The sequence below is a fragment of the Pelophylax lessonae genome (assembly GCF_965119305.1).
Source record: "Pelophylax lessonae genome assembly, chromosome: 4".
Taxonomy (NCBI): Eukaryota; Metazoa; Chordata; class Amphibia; order Anura; family Ranidae; genus Pelophylax; species Pelophylax lessonae.
The window spans coordinates 534303556-534321725 of NC_138771.1; the positions used below are offsets into that span (position 1 = coordinate 534303556).

The 18170-nt window shown below is 41.7% G+C and overlaps 1 protein-coding gene across 2 annotated transcripts in view; it reads right to left on the reverse strand.

Annotated features, from left to right (window-relative positions):
• Window positions 1–18170, reverse strand: part of LOC309553879 (uncharacterized protein C2orf42 homolog) — an 80024-nt gene that overhangs the window by 2534 nt on the left and 59320 nt on the right. For both annotated transcript variants that reach the window (XM_082255361.1, XM_082255360.1), the window contains exon 8: window positions 16288–16447. In XM_082255361.1, the coding sequence (XP_082111487.1) occupies window positions 16288–16447 (160 nt within the window). The remainder of the gene's footprint in view (window positions 1–16287; window positions 16448–18170) is intronic.

Below are 18170 nucleotides of genomic sequence, written 5' to 3' on the forward strand. Positions count from 1 at the left end.
GCATTTACATCAATTTTAAAACAAGAAAGACCGAACTTTTGTTAATTTAGCCAGATTTTAAAGACACATGGCATTAACTCATCACCATTCCTTTTTCAAATGGCCTTATTTCCACATTATTAATATTTTTTTCAACTGTGTATGCTGATATAGATCCATGGTTCCCATGTAACAGCGGAACGTGATTCCATCTTTATGGGCCATAATCTGTTCATATCTAAAGGCTTCTTCTACCTGTTTGATTACTTCGCTAACATTTGGGGTCAAATCGGATTTCCATTTCCTAATTACAGTTAGTCTAGCTGCCAGAAGAATATTCATGACTACTGATCTAAGTGCTGGCAGGTAGTAGTCAAGGTGTACACTCAAGATGGCCTGCTTGATGGATCCTTTTTTGATTATTCCTGTAGTTTTGGATATTAGGTAGAAAACTCCATTCCAAAAACTTTTAAGGTGGGGGGCAACTCCAGAGCATATGAATCAGAGTGCCTATCTGTACACAGCCACGCCAGCATTAATTTGAACTGGAATTATTAAATTGTGCTATAGCATAAGGTGTACAATACCATCAAAGTATTATTTTTTGGGATATTTCCCAGTATGTAGCAGATCTGGTATAACAATGGTTAAAATGAATGGCTTTTTTCCCATTGTTCTTCTGTGAGGTGGGACGAAATATTTACTTCCCATTTTTGAAGGGGGAGGGATTTTGTAAAGATATTTTTAGGTTGTAGCAAATTGTAAAACAAAGATATCCCTTTCTTAGATAGATTTGGATTAATCCAATAAGCCCAAGCTTTGTGTGGAACTCTGATTTAAAGTAAAAGGAGGAGCTTTTTTTTTTTAAACAAATTTTCAGAAACATAACATATCAAACATTGAACGAAAAGAAATAACATCTCGGATGAAAACCGTTCTACAACATAATGTCATACATTGTAAAGTATCAAGACGTTAAAACAGAGAAAGGAAGAAGGGGAGGGACCAAGAGGGGGAAGGGGGGATACCATAATTACCAAAGTACTTGCCAAGTCAAGAGGTAGGCTTAGGAAATTTTGCTAGGTAGGAATCCCATTTGGATGCGAAACAAAGAGGGTACGGAGAGGAATTGCATATCCAAAAGTTCTTTGTCATGTAGTTTTGTAAGTTCTTCCCGCACTTCCACGATTTTGGGTGGATGAGGAACTGTCCATTTTCTGAGGATGGTCCGCCTGGCAATCATGAGGCACGTCGAGATCCAGGCTTTATGGAGGTTTAGAAGCAATACCTGGCTGGGCCCCAACCCCAGGGAGAGTCCATCTAGGTTGCCAAAGACTAGGAGAAGCGGGTTGTTTGTCGGGGATAGACCTGAAACAGCGAAGATTAGCTGTTGCCCCCTCCAAAATTTAGACATATCAGGACAGGACCATAGTCTGTGGGCCAAGGTCGGCCTAGGATGAGCTTTTAGGAATAAAGCTATAGTGTTCTGTGATTGGTAGCGAGTATTTTTGTGACAATACGTTGAATGGAATAATCTTCCCGTCTTGTAAGAGGTTGGTGATTCATTTAATACCTTTTTGTTCCCAAGCAGCTATGGAGATATCTGGGATGAGTATTTTAATAGATGAAAGTGGGGTGGGGATATACATCATGTCTCCTGTTGGATTGTCGAAATAGCAGAATTATTTCCAGGTGTTTAACACTAGATGTAGAATAGGATGAGTAGATGTGTTAATAGTGTTTGCGAATGAACTAGCTAAAAGTATGGATCTTAAGGAGTTAGGGTATTGTAACGCTCCTGCGTTTTTGTTATAGTGAGCTGGATTTGCAGCTGCAGAATCTCCACTCAGTAGTCATGTAGAGATGTGTTGAATTACCAGATCCAACTCTCCAGACTCATCACTGTGGACCCGCCTGCTTCAGCATACAAATATACATACACTCAATAAGATGTTCCTGGAGTGATAGGATGTATATGACAGTATAGAGGTGATGTGCTGAAGGGACAGGCGTGAGCAGTGATAGCAATGATAAGCACTTGATAGTAATGTTCAGGAGAGTGGTAGATGGTAATAGGTAGAATGCAGATAGGTTAGTAATCATGTATAGTAACAGGTGGTAAGGACAGCAGATGACATATACAGGAGAGACTAACCCAGTGCAAGGATAGATGGTAGTAGACTCAAGAGCTAGCAATCTATGTAACAGTGCAGATGATAGGATTAGTAATGCATAGATAGTAACAGTCCTTAATGTGCAGAAGTAGATAGTGTAAGTTTGTTATGAAGGAATCCCCTGTGGGGTACTTATCACTAGTGAGGTTAGTAAGTAGAAGGGTCCGGTAGTAAGGGAGTGATCCGGTAGCGAGATACGGGATCAGTAGCGAGGTTCCGGTCTGTTCCAGGTAAAGAGAATAGCTGGAGGCTCCGGCAGCATAAGACAAGGCTGTTAAGCATGCGGTTTGAATGAACAACCTGTGAGAGAAAGCCGGCGATTGAAATAGCCTCTCAGAGCGGCGCTCAGTGATGATGTCATGCGGCTTAAAGGTATATGCGTTCCACCTAACTGAAAAGGTGGGACGCAATATGCAACGAAAAATGGGCAATAAGGGTACCAAAGGTACCAGAATCTTACAGTACCCCCCCCCCTTAAAGCCGGCTCCAGAAGGCCTATAGCACTGGTTTCTCCGGGTATTTAGAGTGAAACCTTCGTATAAGCCTGGGTGCGTGAACATCAGAAGTATCCAACCAGGTGTCGTCTTGGGGTCCATAGTTCTTCCATCTTATGAGATATTGGAGTTTTCCTCTGTGGATACGAGAATCCAAAATCTCCCTAATCTCAAATTCTTCTCCGCCTTCAACTTGTACTAGAGGTGGAGGCAAGATGGTAGGCCTTATTCCTTGGTTAGGAACATGTGGTTTCAGTAGCGACACATGAAAGATGGGATGTATTCTGAGATCTGCCGGTAAAGTGAGTTGCACTGCAGCTTTTCCAATGAGTTTCTTAATTGGGAAGGGTCCCAGAAATAAAGGTCCAAGCTTTTTGCTAGGGATCTTTAATCTTAAATTTTTCGTCGATAGCCAAACGAGGTCCCCAATAGCATATTGAGGAGAGGGTTTCCTACGAAGGTCGTAGTACCTTTTTTTTTGACTATGAGCGTGTGAGATGGTGGTATTAAGTAAACCCAGAGAGTCTTTTATTTGGGTAAGATAATCCGAGGCTACTGGGTTACTTGATGGTAGGATGCGTGGTGGAAGAAGTGTGGTGATGAAACCCATAGTTTAAGTAGAACGGACTTTGCTTGGTAGTGCTGTGGGTTGCGTTGTTATAAGCAAATTCCGCCAGAGGGAGGGAGGTCCACCCAATCATCCTGTAGGTATGAGGTGTAGCAACGTAGATATTGTTCAATACACTGGTTGACTCTTTCAGTCTGTCCGTTGGTTTGAGGGTGGTAAGGAGAAGTGAGCTTTCGCTCAATCCGTAGTATATGACATAGAGCTTGCCAAAACTTGGAGATGAACTGTGAACCACGGTCGGATAAAAGAGTATTTGGAATTCCGTGTAACTTGAACACATGTTTCATTAGTAATTCCGCTGTTTGCTTAGATGAAGGTAGTCTGCGAATAGAAATGAAGTGTGCCATCTTTGTCAGATGGTCCACTGACACTAGAATGGTATTAAATCCTTTGGAAGGTGGTAGTTCTACTATAAAGTCTAAGGACACAACTTCCCATGGAACCTGGGGTATTGGTAGACTGCAAAGTAGACCAGATGGTTTTGTAGTGTCAATTTTGGACCTTGCACAGATGTCACATGAAGAAAATTTTTGTACAGACGTCTTCATATCAGGCCACCAAAACTGCCTGGTAAGCAAATTAAGGGTTTTAGTCATACCCATATGTCCTGCCATAGGCACATCATGTGACAATTCCAAGATCTTGGTGCGCATAGTAGGGGGTATGTAGAGTTTGTCGTTGTAGTAGAGGAAGCCTTCTGCATCAGTACTTAGTTGTGGTGGAGGTGAATCCAGTCCTATACTGTGCAAAATCTCTTCCTTCAGGGAACGAACAACACCAATAATACGTTCATAGGGTATTATAGGAATAGAAGGGATTTCGGCGCAGTTATCTTCGGTTAATCGTGATAGCGCATCCGCTTTTTTGTTTTTGTCTGCAGGCGTGTAGGTCACTAGGAAGTTGAATCTTAGAAAGAATAATGACCATCGTACCTGTCGGTGGGAAAGAGTTTTGTTAGTCTGAAGGTATTGAAGATTTTTATGATCTGTATATATGAGTATTGGTAATCGGGTACCCTCAAGTAGATGTCGCCAATTCTCTAGTGCCAGTTTTATGGCAAGCAACTCTTTTTCACCCACTGGGTAATTCACCTCTGGGCTGCTTAGTGAATTAGAGAAGAAAGCAACTGGGTGGAGTGGTGAAGTATTTGTTGGTCGTTGGGAGAGAACTGCTCCTACTGCCATGTTTGACGCATCTACCTCCAGGATATATTGGAGGGATGGGTCTGGATGGCGTAGTATGGGAGCAGAAGTAAAGCTTGATTTTAACAAGCGGAAAGCTCCATTTGCTTCTTCTGACCATTTGAATGGTTTCTTTATACTTGTAAGTTGTGTGAGAGGTCTCACAATAGCAGAGAAGTTCTTGATGAACTTCCTATAGAAGTTTGAAAATCCGAGGAATCGCTATAATGCCTTACGAGTTGTTGGTATAGGCCAATCCAGAATACACGATATCTTGCTCATATCCATCTTGATTCCGGTTTTAGATATGATGTATCCTAGGAATAATATTTCTTCTTTATGAAATAGGCATTTTTTTAATTTCACGTATAGATTGTGTGCGAGTAATCTGGATAACACAAGTCTTACATGTTTTATATGTTCAGACAAAGATCGAGAATAGATAAGTATATCGTCCAGATATACCACGACACAGACATCAAGTAAGTCTCTGAAGATGTCATTTATGAATCGTTGGAAAGCTGCGGGAGCATTACACAACCCGAAAGGCATCACAAGATATTCGAATAATCCGTATCTGGTTCTGAATGCTGTCTTCCACTCATCTCCGTCACGGATTCGGATTAGGTTGTATGCCCCTTTTAGGTCCAATTTAGAAAAGTAGGTAGCCCCACGCACTTGTTCAATGAGTTCAGGGATGAGCGGTAAAGGATAGCGATCCTTTATCGTAATGGTATTTAATTGCCTATAGTCAATAATAGGCCTAAGACTTGAATCCTTATTGCGGACAAAGAAAAGTCCTGCAGCTGTGGAAGAAGTAGAGGGTCTGATGAACCCTTTCGCCAAATTCTCATCCAAGTATTCCTTGAGATGAGAAAGTTCATCCTGTGAAAGAGGATAAACATGACCGAAAGGCAATTTGCTATTAGGGAGTAGATCGATAGAGCAATCATAGTCCCTATGGGGAGGCAACACTTGAGCATTTTTCTCAAGGAAGACTTCGGACAGATCCTGGTAGCATAGTGGTGTAATCTCATCTGACACCACAGCAGGATCTTTCCATAAGATGGGAGGTTACACGTGATCTCGCAATAGTGAGAAGGGAAGGTTAGAGTCTGTGTTTTCCAATCTATGGTTGGTTGATGTATGTGTAACCAGGGGAGTCCCAAAATAATGGGAAAATGTGGTGAAGGTAGTACATCAAAAGTGGTGGTCTCCATATGGGACTCGTTAGCAGTGACAAGGAGTGCTTGTGTCTGATTGGTGATTGGACCAGAAGATAACGGAATACCGTTAATGAAACTAACAGAGACAGGTTTAGGTTTTGAAATAATAGGTCTTTTATTTAAAGTAACAAAACGTGTATCGATATAGTTCCCACAAGATCCTGTGTCGATCATAGCCTTGGTGGTGATCCTAGTTTGGTCCCACTGTAATGTCAAATGAATAAAGAGATAGGGATTAGAAAAGGAAGTCGTTAATCCCCCTAGCAAGACATGTGAACACTCACCCTCTTTTTTGCGGACAAGGGGACAGACGCTTATCAAATGATCCGGGGAGGCGCAGTACATGCAGAGATTTCTGGATCTTCTCCTGGCTCGTTCAGTAGTCGATAAAGGTGGGCGTATGGTTCCTACCTCCATAGGAGTAGGGTCAACGGCCGAAATCCGAGAAGGACTGGACGATGGCATTCCCATCTTCTCAGCCTTTCTTTCTCGCAGTCGCCTGTCAATGTTGATACGGAGTTGTATTAAGGCATCCAAAGTGCCAGGTAAATCCGCTCGGGCGAGCTCGTCTTTAACGGCTTCTGACAACCCAAGTCTGAACTGAGTTCGCAGAGATGTATCATTCCACCCTGAATCAAGGGTCCATCTTTTGAACTCTGCTACAAAGTCTTCAACAGGTCTCCTTCCTTGTTTTAAAGCCCTTAATTGGATATCAGCAGTACTCTGCCTATTGGGGTCTTCATATAAGCTAGCGAGTTCCGCTAGGAATAAAGGATAGGAGTTGAGAAGAGGATCATCTTTCTCAAAGAGAGAGTCTGCCCAGGCCCGTGGATCACCCGTCAAATATGAAATAGTGGTACAGACTTTAATTTGATCAGTAGGGTAAGTACGAGGTTTTAGCAAAAAAAGCAATTGACATGCGTTTTTGAATTCACTAAATTTTTTCCGATCACCTGTAAACACTAGAGGAGGGTTTATTTTAGGTTCAGGGGGCTGAGCAGCAGTAAGCTGTGAAAGACGGGCTATCTGCTGTCTCAGAGTCTGATTTTCATCTTTTACTTCAGTAAGAGCAAGTATTAATGCATTTACTTTTTGTGTTAATTGTATCACTTGAGTGGGTAATTCTGCCAAATCCATTTTTTAGGTTCGTTCAATCTGTAACGCTCCTGCGTTTTTGTTATAGTGAGCTGGATTTGCAGCTGCAGAATCTCCACTCAGTAGTCATGTAGAGATGTGTTGAATTACCAGATCCAACTCTCCAGACTCATCACTGTGGACCCGCCTGCTTCAGCATACAAATATACATACACTCAATAAGATGTTCCTGGAGTGATAGGATGTATATGACAGTATAGAGGTGATGTGCTGAAGGCACAGGCGTGAGCAGTGATAGCAATGATAAGCACTTGATAGTAATGTTCAGGAGAGTGGTAGATGGTAATAGGTAGAATGCAGATAGGTTAGTAATCATGTATAGTAACAGGTGGTAAGGACAGCAGATGACATATACAGGAGAGACTAACCCAGTGCAAGGATAGATGGTAGTAGACTCAAGAGCTAGCAATCTATGTAACAGTGCAGATGATAGGATTAGTAATGCATAGATAGTAACAGTCCTTAATGTGCAAAAGTAGATAGTGTAAGTTTGTTATGAAGGAATCCCCTGTGGGGTACTTATCACTATTGAGGTTAGTAAGTAGAAGGGTCCGGTAGTAAGGGAGTGATCCGGTAGCGAGATACGGGATCAGTAGCGAGGTTCCGGTCTGTTCCAGGTAAAGAGAATAGCTGGAGGCTCCGGCAGCATAAGACAAGGCTGTTAAGCATGCGGTTTGAACGAACAACCTGTGAGAGAAAGCCGGAAATTGAAATAGCCGCTCAGAGCGGCGCTCAGTGATGATGTCATGCGGCTTAAAGGTATATGCGTTCAACCTAACTGAAAAGGTGGGACGCAATATGCAACGAAAAACGGGCAATAAGGGTACCAAAGGTACCAGAATCTTATAGGTATGCCCAATATTTTTCTAATAATGCCCAGTGCTTAAGCTCAGATAATTGGAACCAGTATTTAGTTTGTTCCAGGATGCATGCCTTAAAATAATCCTGTAATATAGAAAGTCCCATACCTCCCACTTTTTTGTGCTTCATTGTTTTCTGAATTTCCAACTCAGAGGTTGGCTTGTTAAGAAATTGTAGTTTTTCCTCATTCAATTCGGGTAATGAGATAGAATCAAGGAATTGTTTAATCATGACCGGGGGTGGGTGGTGGTGTAGATGAGTCATTTTTTAGATTATATAACTTACTGTAATAGTCGCTGGAATGCAATAACTATTTCTTTGGGGTTTAGTAGTTTGACCCTTGTGGTAAGGTGGTAAGTAAAAGGTATTTTTTGTTTAATAGATTTCTCTTTACTTGGTTAGTTAACAGTTTCCCAGCCTTATTGCTATGGCAGTAGAGCTGAGCTTTCCATTTTCTTAGGATTATTGGTATGGTGAGAAATAAGTAGTAATCTGAGTTCATGTCGAGCACTAACTAACTAACTAAGAGCTAACCGAGGGATAAGGATTTTTTTTTTTTTTTGCTGATTCCAGTTGTTTTATCTGAGTCAATAAATCTGAAAGCTGCTGGTTCCTCCTCCTCTTAAGAACATTACTGAATTTCATAAGTACACCTCCTATATAGGCTTTGTGACTATTCCATACAGTGAAAGGGTCAGAAACCGATCGGGTATTGATATGAAAAAATTCCTGAAGTGTTTCGGTAATCTTGGACTTGTAATCTGGATGCTCAAAAAGAAAAGTATAGTTTTTCCATCTATTTGACCTGGTTTCTGTATGTGACCCCTCCACTATAATAGAAACTGGAGCATGGTCAGACCATGTGATATTATGTAAATTAGACATGCTAATGTTTTGCAGTAGGAATTTGTCAACCATAAAGAGATCGATTCGTCAGTACGAGCGATGCACACACAAAAAGTAAGAATAATCTCTCTCTGTCGATTGTTGACATCACCACACATCATGTAGGTTTGCGGATGAAAAAGTGGGAAAGGGTGGCCCAACCGTGGCGGGTTTGTGGCGCATTGGACACGTCTAGATGTTGGTTGCGGGTTGTGTTAAAGTCACCACATAGTATGGTATGTCCCTTCTGCACTCTCTGTACCAGTTTCCATATTTTTTTCAAACACGTGATTTGTTTTGCATTAGATAGATAGACATTTACTACAGTATATATATCGATTTCACATACTAGAATAACATCTACCCAAAGGATGAACTTCAGTGTGAATCTTCAGGACAGGGTTTTTGACAACAATGGCAACACCTCATTTTTTCTTAGGAGCATTGGAGCAGATTACTGTGGAGAATCGTGGATGCTGGAACTTCAGTGGACTTTGGGAGGAAAAATTAGTCTCTTGGAGACCTAGTAGGTCACAATGTAGGAGTTGTGCTTCTTTCCATAGCATACTTCTTGTAACAGGGCTGATCAGTCCTCGAATATTGAAAGAAGATATTCTGAAACTCATGGAGGCAGTTGTGAGGTATAGTTATTGAAGACTCTGGGTTGATAACAATAGCGAAGTACAAAACAGTATGGATAAGGCCAAAAGGTGGTTATGCAGTGTTTCCAGAGTATGTGGATTTAGCGGTGAGAATGCGTCAACAAGTTTGGTATTAATCAATGATCTTGAGTGGTAAAAAAGAAAAGAAAAGAAAAAAAAAAAAAAAACAGACGGTGGAGCACACCAGAGAAAAAAAAAAAATAAAAAAAACTTTGAACTTCTGGTGGTTCAATAATAAAAAAGATTTATATTCTAACTGAATCTGAGAGGATGGTATCCCACAATATCAAACAGGGGGGAAAACAGAGCTGGTTAGCGTTCCTAAAGCTTACCGGAGCTGTGTTGGAGTAGTTGGATATTGATTATCGTGAGCCTCCTTTCATCCATTGTTACAGCTTACGTAAGAGTGTGGATGTGAGCAATCCATGTTTGTTTTAGAATTGTCCTCTGGTTCAAAGATTTTCCATTCTCTCAGTAGGTGTATGCCCTCTTCTACAGAAGTGATGTTGAATGATTTTCCGTCTTTTGTTATTAGCAGTTTAGCCGGATAGGCCCATTTGTATACAATCTGATGGTTTCTCAGTGGCTTAAGTAATGGTGTACATACAGTGCCTTGCAAAAGTATTCACCCCCTTGGCATTTTTGGGGTTTTGTTGCCTCACAACCTGGAATTAACATGGATTGTTTGAGGATTTGCATCACTTAACAATGTGCATAACTATTTACCCCCCTAAAGTCAATACTTTGTAGAGCCACCTTTTGCGGCAATCACAGCTCCAAGTCGCATTGGATAAGTCTCTATGAGCTTGCCACATCTTGCCACTGGGATTTCTGCCCATCCCTCCTTGCAAAACTTCAAGTTGGATGGTTTGCGCTTGTGAACAGCAATGTTTAAGTCTGACCACAGATTTTCTATTGGATTGAGGTCTGGGCTTTGACCATTCCAACCATTCTGGGCTTTGAGGCTATTCCAACACATTTACAGGTTTCCCCTTAAACCACTCAAGTGTTGCTTTAGCAGTGTGTTTGGGGTCATTGTCCTCCTGGAAGGTGAACCTTAATCCTAGCCCCAAATCACGCAGAGTGGTAAAGGCATTTTCCCACATGCCTTTTTGCAAACCCAAAATGTGCCATTTTGTTTTTTTTGCTGAAAGTAATGGCTTTTCTGCCATAAAGCCCAACTCTATTAAGCGTACGGCTTGTCCTCCTATGTACAGATACTCCAGTCCCTGCTGTGGAACTCTGCAGCTCCTCCAGGGTTACCTTATTTCTCCGTGCTGCCTCTCTGATTAATGCCCTCCTTGCCCGGTCAGTGAGCTTTGGTGGGTGGCTGTCTCTTGGCAGGTTTGCGGTTGTGCCATGTTCTTTCCATTTGGTTATGATAGATTTGATGGTGCTCCTGGGGATCATCAAAGATTTGGATACTTTTTTTTTTATAACCTAGCCCCTAACTTGTACTTCTCAACAACATTGTCCCTTACTTTTTTGGAGAGTTTCTTGGTCTTAATGGCAGTGTTTGGTTAGTGGGTGCCTCTTGCTTAGGTGTTGCAGCCTCTGGGGCCTTTCAAAAAAGGTGTGTATATGGAATGACAGATCATGTGACACTTAGTTTGCACACAGGTGGACATAATTTCACTAATTATGTGACTTCTGAAGGTAATTGGTTGCACCAGAGCTTTCTATGGGCTTCATAACAAAAGGGGTGAACACATACGCACATGCCAATTTTCTGTTTTCTATTTCTAAAAAATCATTTTATGTATATATTTTTCTCATTTCACTTCACCAACTTAGACTATTGTGTTCTGATTCACCACATTAAATTCAGATTAACAAAACATTGAACTTAAGGCTGTAATGTAACAAAATAGGTAAAAAGTCAAGGGGGGTGAATACTTTTGCAAGGCACTGTATTGCTTTGTCTTTGCATCGTGTATGCGGATAGGTCTGAGTAGAAAAAAAGGCCTTGGATGCAGGGTGGAGCAGTATCCATATTTCTTGCACGTAGTAGGAATCTTTCTTTGGTTTGAAAGAAATGAATCCTGGCAATTGTGTCCCTTGGCAGGTGATCTAGTAGATGTCTGGGCTTGGGTAAGCCATGTATTCTGTCAATAGATAGTTCAGCCATAGGAGTGTCAGGGAGTATTTCCTGCAGTATTTTTTGGAAGTGCGCGTGGAGATTGATCGTTTTACCGTTACCGGTATCCCACAAATTTTTATAATATTTCTTCTCGGTCGATCCTCGAGATCAGCTAGCTTGGCTTTAATCGTTTGTAGTTCATCTTCTATGTCATTGTGGGCATCAATGACCTAGTTTTACTGAATCAGCAAATTCTCCCATTTTATTTTCTATGTGGGTTACTCTGCCTTTAACTTCTTTGATTTCAGACTTTAAATGACTTGTAAGGGACATTATATCAGCATGAATTGTGCTGCACAACGAAACAAGCATATCTTTTAGGGTTGTGTCTATCACAGGCTGATTTTTAGTTGGGAACTCCAAGATGGAGTCCTGTAATTCTCTTGTGTCATTTAGGGAGGAATCCATTTCTTCTCCTATCCCTTCATGGATAATATGCTGCAGGTTCTGTTGCTTGGCTTTCACTGGACTGGATGAGGATGAAGATTATTAAGACCAGTCGCTGTGTCCCTGAGTATCCCTGGGTTTGTGTGAGGGAGAATGATGTGAGCTATCCTTTCTGGCCTGAATGTCTGCCCTGTGCTTTTCCTGTGTGCTTACCAGCGCCATCTTGGAAATGCAGGCCGTGGGGTTGCTGGAAGAAATCCATAATTTTGGTCAGTTTCCGAGCTTCTTTTCTTTTCCTGGACACGTTGCCAAGGGTTGCCCCAAAGTCAGTGACCGAAAATCACTGCGTTTTGAGGCTCAGGAAAGCTGTAAATTGCTTCGGTATACCGCTGTGGAACAGAGCTCTCTCACTCAGTGGCCATACACCTCAGCTTTCGGCCAAGCCTCCAGAAGGAAGCCTCTTCTGAAGATGATGCACAAGAAAGCCCACAAACAGCTTGCTGAAGACAAGATGACTAAGGACATGGATTACTGGAACCATGTCCTGTGGTCTGATGAGACCAAGATAAACTTATTTGGTTCAGATGGTGTCAAGCGTACGTGGCGGCAACTAGGTGAAGAATACAAATACAAGTGTGTCTTGCCTGCAGTCAAGCATGGTGGTGGGAGTGTCATGGTCTGGGGCTACATGAGTGTTGCTGGCACTAAGGAGCTACAGTTTATTGAGGGAACCATGAATGCCAACAACTACTGTGACATACTGAAGTAGAGCATGATCCCCTTTCTTCAGAGACTGGGCCGCAGAGCAATATTCCAACATGATAACGACCCCAAACACACCTCCAAGACGACCACTGCCTTACTAAAGAAGCTAATGGTAATGGTGATGGACTGGCCAAGCATGTCTCCAGATCTAAACCCTATTGAGCATCTGTGGGGCATCCTCAAACGGAAGGTGGGGGAGCGCAAGGTCTCTAACATCCACCAGCTCCGTGATGTCTTCATGGAGGAGTGGATGAAGACTCCAGTGGCAACCTGTGAAGCTCTGGTGAACTCCATGCCCAAAAGGGTTAAGGCAGTGCTGGAAAATAATGTTGGCCACGCAATATTGACACTTTGCGCTCAATTTGGACATTTCACCTAGGGGTGTACTCACTTTTGTTGCCAGCGGTTTAGACATTAAAGGCTGTGCGTTGAGTTATTTTGAAGGGTCAGCAAATTTACACTGTTATACAAGCTGTACACTCACTGCTTTACATTGTAGCAAAGTGTCATTTCTTCAGTGTTGTCACATGAAAAGATATAATAAAATATTTACAAAAATGTGAGGGGTGTACTCACTTTTGTGAGATACTGTACAGGGCCATATCCCCTTTTACATCAAAACCAGAAAATTACATTTCCTCATATACCCTTAGAAAATTCTTTTTTTTTTTTTTTTTATAGGAAAAAAATTATATATATATATATATATACACACACACACACACACACACACATACACATACATACATACATACATACATACAGGGAGTGCAGAATTATTAGGCAAATTAGTATTTTTGAGGATTAATTTTATTATTGAACAACAACCATGTTCTCAATGAACCCAAAAAACTCATTAATTTCAAAGCGGACTATTTTTGGAAGTAGTTTTTAGTTTTAGCTATTTTAGGGGGATATCTGTGTGTGCAGGTGACTATTACTGTGCATAATTATTAGGCAACTTAACAAAAATCAAATATACAGTATACCCATTTCAATTATTTATTTTTAACAGTGAAACCAATATAACATCTCAACATTCACAAATATACATGTCTGACATTCAAAAACAAAACAAATCAGTGACCAATATAGCCACCTTTCTTTGCAAGGACACTCAAAAGCCTGCCATTCATGGATTCTGTCAGTGTTTTGATCTGTTCACCATCAACATTGCGTGCAGCAGCAACCACAGCCTCCCAGACACTGTTCAGAGAGGTGTACTGTTTTCCCTCCTTGTAAATCTCACATTTGATGATGGACCACAGGTTCTCAATGGGGTTCAGATCAGGTGAACAAGGAGGCCATGTCATTAGCTTTTCTTCTTTTATACCCTTTCTTGCCAGCCACGCTGTGGAGTACTTGGACGCGTGTGATGGAGCATTGTCCTGCATGAAAATCATGTTTTTCTTGAAGGATGCAGACTTCTTCCTGTACCACTGCTTGAAGAAGGTGTCTTCCAGAAACTGGCAGTAGGACTGGGAGTTGAGCTTGACTCCATCCTCAACCCGAAAAGGCCCCACAAGCTCATCTTTGATGATACCAGCCCAAACCAGTACTCCACCTCCACCTTGCTGGCGTCTGAGTCGGACTGGAGCTCTCTGCCCTTTACCAATCCAGCCACGGGCCCATCCATCTGGCCCATCAAGACTCACTCTCATTTCATCAGTCCATAAAACCTTTGAAAAATCAGTCTTGAGATATTTCTTGGCCCAGTCTTGACGTTTCAGCTTGTGTGTCTTGTTCAGTGGTGGTCGTCTTTCAGCCTTTCTTACCTTGGCCATGTCTCTGAGTATTGCACACCTTGTGCTTTCGGGCACTCCAGTGATGTTGCAGCTCTGAAATATGGCCAAACTGGTGGCAAGTGGCATCTTGGCAGCTGCACGCTTGACTTTTCTCAGTTCGTGGGCTGTTATTTTGCGCCTTGGTTTTTCCACACGCTTCTTGCGACCCTGTTGACTATTTTGAATGAAATGCTTGATTGTTCGATGATCACGCTTCAGAAGCTTTGCAATTTTAAGAGTGCTGCATCCCTCTGCAAGATATCTCACTAATTTTGACTTTTCTAGACTTTTCTAAGCCTAAGTCCTTCTTTTGACCCATTTTGCCCAAGGAAAGGAAGTTGCCTAATAATTATGCACACCTGATATAGGGTGTTGATGTCATTAGACCACACCCCTTCTCATTACAGAGATGCATATCACCTAATATGCTTAATTGGTAGTAGGCTTTCGAGCCTATACAGCTTGGAGTAAGACAACATGCATAAAGAGGATGATGTGGTCAAAATACTAATTTGCCTAATAATTCTGCACTCCCTGTATATATATATATATATAATTTTTTGTGCCATTTTCATTGTATATGAGATGTTGGAATCCGCATTTGTGAATATTTTTTACTACAATAATATGTTCTTATATATTTTTTTTTTGCTTTTTTTGTTAGGGCTCAATAAATATTATCTCCCCCTTTCTTAAGGGTACACCAGGAAATTTAATTCTTTCCTGTTTTGACTTCCACCAATTATAAGCATATCTTCCACGGTCCGCACAGAGCTATCACAAACCACGGTCGTCACTCACCTCCTGCTGTGCAGTCACGCCTGTGTGTGTCCTCTCCTGGCTCCTCTGCCCGGCCGACTATGTCATCCTTATCAACAGGGCAGGGGGCAGGAAGAGCTGCAGATTGGAATAAAGAGCTCCTGCCCTGCTGATAAGATGACATTACCATGCTAGCAGGGGAGCCAGGAAAGGACACACGGACCAATCACAGCCCCTGCCCTGCCAAAGGTAGGAGTCCTGTGCAGGGAAGGCAGAGATTAAAATAGGGAAGTGTGATGTTAGAGAGGAAAGGGGGAGAGCAAACTGCAGGGGAACAGTGATGGAGGAGGCTGCGATTGCTTGGGGCACTGTAATATAAAATGGGACTGCACTGTATTTATTACCGTGCACTCCCTTTTATATCACAATACCCCTCTTTACAGTGCAGTCCCCTTTACATCACAACCCCCCTTAACATTACAGTGGCCCGTTTACAGAGCAGTCCCCATTACATTAAAGGGGCACGGTGATGTAAAAGGACATTGCCCTGTAAAAAAGGCACTGTAATATAAAAAGGGGGGCTGTGATGTGAAGGGGAGCAAAGTACACTGGTATAAAAGGGGGGGGGGGGGCGAGGACAGACTCCAAGAATATCCCATCCCCTAACCCGTACACCAAACAAACGACCCCTAGGAAAATTGGCTGCCGAGAAACCGGTCCCTTGGGGCATAAATGTTGGGGACTGCTGGTCAATCTCTCCATCCCCTCACAAACACAGAGGACAGTTTGTAGCCTTAGTAGAGTCATCTGAGAACTAGCAGGTAAATAATCTTGGACATAAATTAAAAAAAAAAAAAAAAACACATATCTTAAAGCAACAGGTTAGCTTTGATGCCACCCTCCCCAGCAGCATTACATACCTTTCATTCACTCCCTAAATATTCTGTTTAGTGCAACTAAGTATGCAACAGGGCTAAGGGTCAGCACTTACAGGAGGCAGAGCTTGGAAAAATGTGGGCCTAGGATTCAAGGCCACTTCACATGGATGAACACGATGACTAGCACTAGCAGACACCACAACATGCCTGCTTCTCAGCACTATTACCTTAGGCCACATCAGGTGCACCTTATGATGCCTTGATCAGCAATAATCCTAAACAAATTATTCTAAAAAATAGTGTCAGTTTAATGACAATGGCACACTGACCAACTTTCAGGAAAGTTTTCAATTCCAGTGGTCGAATTGGCTGCTTCTCTAATCGCCCATAGCTTTCTGCAATATTTTCAACTTCGACTTTGGGGCATTTGAATAGATCGTACGTTCCATCTCGGTTCTGGACAAAACTTCTGGTGATTTCTAGTGGCATCTGTGAAGAAAAAAAAATAAATAAAATCACAAGCATAGAGAAAGATTATCCTGTCGGTCTCTTAGATTTCACACTGCAGATTTAGAACAGCACATAAAGCACATACTGTCTATCATATCAGCTTTTAATGATCAAAATTAGGTTTTGATTTTTGCCTGCTTTCAGATTAAGGTTTTTTTTTTTTTTTTTTTTATATTGGGAGGATGTCTGAATTTGGTAAAAAAAACAAAAAAAACAAACAAAAAAAAAAAACTGTATTTATCCTGAAAACTATGCTTTTTTTATAGGAATAATAAATATATCAAACTAGTCTATTGTTTAAATTGTCTATAACCTAAAACATACTTTCGATTTTCCAAAGGCACATGCATGCATACTTTCTTCCACGTTTGATGTGTCCCCCCCCCACACGGCTTATTGCAAACTGCACTTCTTATGGCTTTCTTTCAACAATGGATTTCTTCTCGCCACTCTTCTTTAAAAGCCAGATTTGTGGAGTGCATGACTAAAAGTTGTCCTGTGGACAGATTCACCAACCTGAGAGATCTCTGCAGCCTCTCCAGTTACCATGGTCCTCTTGGCTGCTTCTCTTATTAATGCTCTCCCTTGTCCAGCCTGTCAATTTAGGTGGACGCGATAAGAAAAAAGGTGAGCTGGAAAATCAGAAAAGCTGCAACCTTAGAAAAGAAATGTACTTACGTCATCAACGAGCGGAGGCCACGCCAGTAGAAGTAGCAGCAGCGGGGATCCGGTGAATCCTCGGCCCGGCGGTGGAGAGAGGAGCCCTGGTCTCATCTCCTCCTCTTCTCAGGACCAGAGCTCAAGAGATCCATCCATCCCAGGGAACATAATGGGCTGCTAGTGCAGACAACATACACCTTTCCTTGCCTGCATTATTTAACATCCGGTAAGAGGCTGACCTACTCTTCTTTTGGAGCGATAGCTTGGTGGGTGTTCCTGTCTTTCCTGATACTCTGACTATGATAACACACACGCCCTTGTGTTATCTCTATCTGGTAAGGGGCATATCCGATCACGGTGGAGGCTTCACTACTCACATCTATCTTGGATTTTGCACCTTTGGAGTTTTTTTCACATGCATGTCGGTTTTGAATACATCTTTGGACATTTACTTTGCATTTATGGACTCACTGCTTTGATCAATAGATTATTTGTCACTTTGTTTTCAAACCGGATTGATTATTCATTTGATTACCATATTTGTGGAAAGGTTTGTCTTCTTATAATTTCTCACCATTTTTGTTGATTTGTCAATATATGTACACATTGGACATATTACTGAACAGTTTAGCGCACCTGATACACATTTTTCACAATTTAGGTGGACGGCCATGTCTTGGTAGGTTTGCAGTTGTGCCATACTCTCTCATTTTCAGATGATGGATTGAACAGTGCTCCGTAAGATGGTCAAAGCTTGGGATATTTTTTTATAACCCAACCCTGCTTTAAACTTCTCCACTGTGGTGTGTTCCTTGGCTTTCATGATGCGGTTTATTCACTAGAGTTCTCCAACAAAACTCTGAGGGCTTCACAGAACAGCTGTATTATTTATACGGAGAATAAATTACACACAGGTGGACTCTATTTACTAATTAGGTGACTTCTGAAGGCAATTAGTTCCACTAGATTTTAGTTAGGGGTATCAGAGAAAAGGGGGCTGAATACAAAATGGACGCCACACTTTTGTGATATTTGTAAAAAA